The sequence below is a fragment of the Octopus bimaculoides genome, chromosome 21, assembly GCF_001194135.2.
Source record: "Octopus bimaculoides isolate UCB-OBI-ISO-001 chromosome 21, ASM119413v2, whole genome shotgun sequence".
NCBI classification, from domain to species: domain Eukaryota; kingdom Metazoa; phylum Mollusca; class Cephalopoda; order Octopoda; family Octopodidae; genus Octopus; species Octopus bimaculoides.
In genome coordinates, this window is record NC_069001.1 from 37,658,016 (window position 1) to 37,661,378 (window position 3,363).

Genomic DNA, 3,363 nt, shown 5'->3' on the forward strand with positions numbered 1-3,363 from the left:
TATATATATATATATATATATATATATATATATGTATGTGTATGTATATGTTTGTGTGTCTGTGTTTGTCCCCCTAACATCGCTTGACAACCAATGGTTGTGTGTTTACGTCCCCGTAACTTAACGGTTCAGCAAAAGAGATTGATAAAATAAGACAAAGGAGGAATAAGGAGTGAAGGAGGCTAAGGAGGATGGGTCTATGTATGAAATGTTAAAATGCAATCAAGTACCTTCCTGTAGATGGCATCAGTAATTGCTGTCTTTACGTTCAGTCCCAACCTGTTACTTCTCCAGTAAACCGCTTGGTCTGCCATGGACATTGCTATATTGACAATGAAGAATGTGAATGCGAAGACGTAACCTAACCATTTGGGACCTGGTGTTTTACTTTCAAGAAAGGGGAGGAAATAACTGAAATATTAGAGAGATTTAGATAAGAGTTAGGTTCAGTAGAATGCATTAACATCGGAGTAAATATTAGTTTCAAATTAGGCACAAGGTTAGCAATTTTGGGGGAAGGGGTAAGCCGATTACATCGACCCCAGTGCTCAACTGGTACTTATTTTATCGACCCTGAAAGGACGAAAGGCAAAGTCAACCTCAGCAGAATTTGAACTCAGAACATAAGGACAGACAAAGTGCAGCTGAGCCTTTTGCCGGGAGTGCTAATGATTCTGCCAGGTCCCGACCTTAAACATTAGCATAAACATTGGGCAATCAACTTTTAATTATTGTATAATGAGTTGTGCCCTTCACAGCTAAAGCTTTCTGCTACTATCTCTTGGTATCGTGGAAAGAAATATCATCGTCTTAACGTCCACTTTTCCATGTCTTCATAGATTGCACAAAATTCATTGAGGTGGATTTTTGTCACGTCACCAACTCTCACCCATTTCCAAGCAATTTTATATTTCTTCTTAGCCAGACAAGTTTTAACAAAAGACTGAATATGAAAGACACGTTAATTGTATTAATCTCACTGCCCTTGGAGGGCCTTCATTGGCCCATGTACACAGCCCTTAACCTTAACCCTAAACACACAAGACAGGTGTTATATCAAACAAAATTCAAAAGAAACTTTTTTGACAGATACTCACAAGAGAAGGATAGGGTTTACAAACACCAAAATGTCGTACATTCCTCGTATCAAAAAGATGAGAACTAATTCTTTCCAGAACATACTCCAAAGAACTAAAAACCAATGCTGGGTTTTGTTCTTCATGAATGAAAATAAGTTCCTGAAAATAAATGAAAATATGTTGAAATGTTTCCTGTCCAAAGAGGCAACAAGTTTAGCAAACAGTAAGACACATGTAGCATTGTATAATAAGATGTGTGGGTGGCTTGTTGCTTGTTACCACATGGCATTGGTTGTCATGGCCAACTGAAACTGAAATACCGCATCACCAGATACATGTGACATCACATAATGTCAAATAATCAAATACATGGGACCGATCACATCCACAACTGAGATTCCATTGGTTATGAGAACAATTGTTCCAGTTGATCCAATCAATGGAACAGCCTGCTCATGAAATTAACATGCAAGTGGCTGAGTATTCCACAGGTAAGAGTAACCTTAACATAATTACTGGTACAACTCGTTTTTGCCAGCTGACTGGACTGGGCCAACAAAAAAAATATTTTCTTGCTGCCAAGAATTGAACTGAAGACCTTACAATCATGAGCTAAATATCCTGACCACTAAGCAATCGCATGTCACATGACTGAATAGATGTGGTCAATCATACTATACCACAAGAGCAAAGCCATATAACCAAGCACATGATGTCATAAGACCAAATAAATGTGACTTATCACATGACCAGCCACATGTGTCTTAACTCATTACATCACATGATCACAGCAACAGCAGCAGTACTAAAAGTTTATAGTAGTGACTGGGGAGAGGGGTGTTACTCCAATAACATACATTGTCTTCTCCGAGGCTTTGCATTTCAAGTGAATGTAGGATGTTGTGTCGTTTTCCATCAGGTTGGGGACAAAATTGTCTTGGTTCCTCTGTCTGCAGCCACGACACATCACACTGAAAAAATAAAAACAACAACAACAAAAACAATAATGAAAACAACAATAATAATAATAATAATAATAATAATAATAATAATAATAATAATAATAATAATAATAATAATGATAATAATAATAATAGTAATAATAATAAATGACAGGCAGAGGATCTCATGGCTTCTGATCTTAATTGATTGGAAGTGTTATCATGTACAGTGTTTTGTCTTGGTATAAAAGATGGGTTACAGCAAATATTCTGCTCCATACCACAGATTTGCTTGTCATTTGTTTGACCATAACTAACTGAGCATGTCCCTTGGTGGCTGATGATATGTGCATCTCTGATCATGAGCAGAAGCAGTGGTGGGGTGCATCATAGCCATGTGTCAAGAGGGACTGTTTGGGGTTTGAATAATTCACCTATGGAAGCATAGGTGTTTCGTTCATCATCCTTAAAGAATCCCTATTCCAGGAACCTTTTGAGTGGGATGGACTACTCGACCTGAAGAAAATTCTAACTGGGCCCCACCTGCAAGGTCACGCACTGTTTATCTTGATATGAGATCACCATGTCATGCACATATGGTTGTGATGTATGTGCCTGGTGTACCCTTATCAGATGGGTAGTAATGATGGGTATATTTGGCTTTGTATATGTGTACCCCAGTGTCATTTTGATGGTATGCACTGCCAATGATAATAATAACAACAACAAATAAAGAACACAACACTGGTATTGATAAAGCAGTCTGGCATAATTAACACATTACCAACTTCATCGTTATTACTATGACTGTCACCACCACCACCATCACCACCATCACATCATCATCATAAACAACTACCTTTGCACTGAAAAATGAAAACCCCAAAAATCATTTAGCTTATTAGCTCGTGGTTTGCAATTACAAAACTCATCATAGCCGGGTATTTCATCATTATTTTATGTGGAGCAAGCCACTAAAGCTTCCCCTGCCCTTTGAAAGACAATTTAGAAGTGAAAATGGAAAAGAAAACAGAAGGGGTCTGTGCTGACCTTGTCATCCAGAAAAATGTTAAACGCGACAAGAAGGAAGCAGTTTCATAAGGATTCTGGAAAAGAAGAATTGGTAGAGTCACATGACTGTTAGAGTACAGGTTTCAAATTATAGTGCAAGGCCAGTAATTTGGGAGGAGGAGGAGGAGGAGATAAGTCAATTACATCGATTCCTTCCCCCATCTTCCACTGGTTCTTAATTTATCAACCCTGAAAGGATGAAAGGCAGAGTTCACCTCATTTGAACTCAGAACGTAAAAATGGACGAAATGCTGTTAAGCCTTTTGCCCAGC

General features: G+C 38.2%; 1 protein-coding gene across 1 annotated transcript in view; it reads right to left on the reverse strand.

Moving 5' to 3' along the window:
- The window catches only part of LOC128250438 (multidrug resistance-associated protein 1-like), a 14,788-nt gene that overhangs the window by 2,732 nt on the left and 8,693 nt on the right, over positions 1 to 3,363 (reverse strand). The window contains exons 5-8 of the mRNA XM_052975430.1: positions 3,071 to 3,126; positions 1,937 to 2,050; positions 1,098 to 1,238; positions 231 to 411 (exon numbers count right to left, since the gene is read on the reverse strand). Of these exons, the coding sequence (XP_052831390.1) occupies positions 231 to 411; positions 1,098 to 1,238; positions 1,937 to 2,050; positions 3,071 to 3,126 (492 nt within the window). The remainder of the gene's footprint in view (positions 1 to 230; positions 412 to 1,097; positions 1,239 to 1,936; positions 2,051 to 3,070; positions 3,127 to 3,363) is intronic.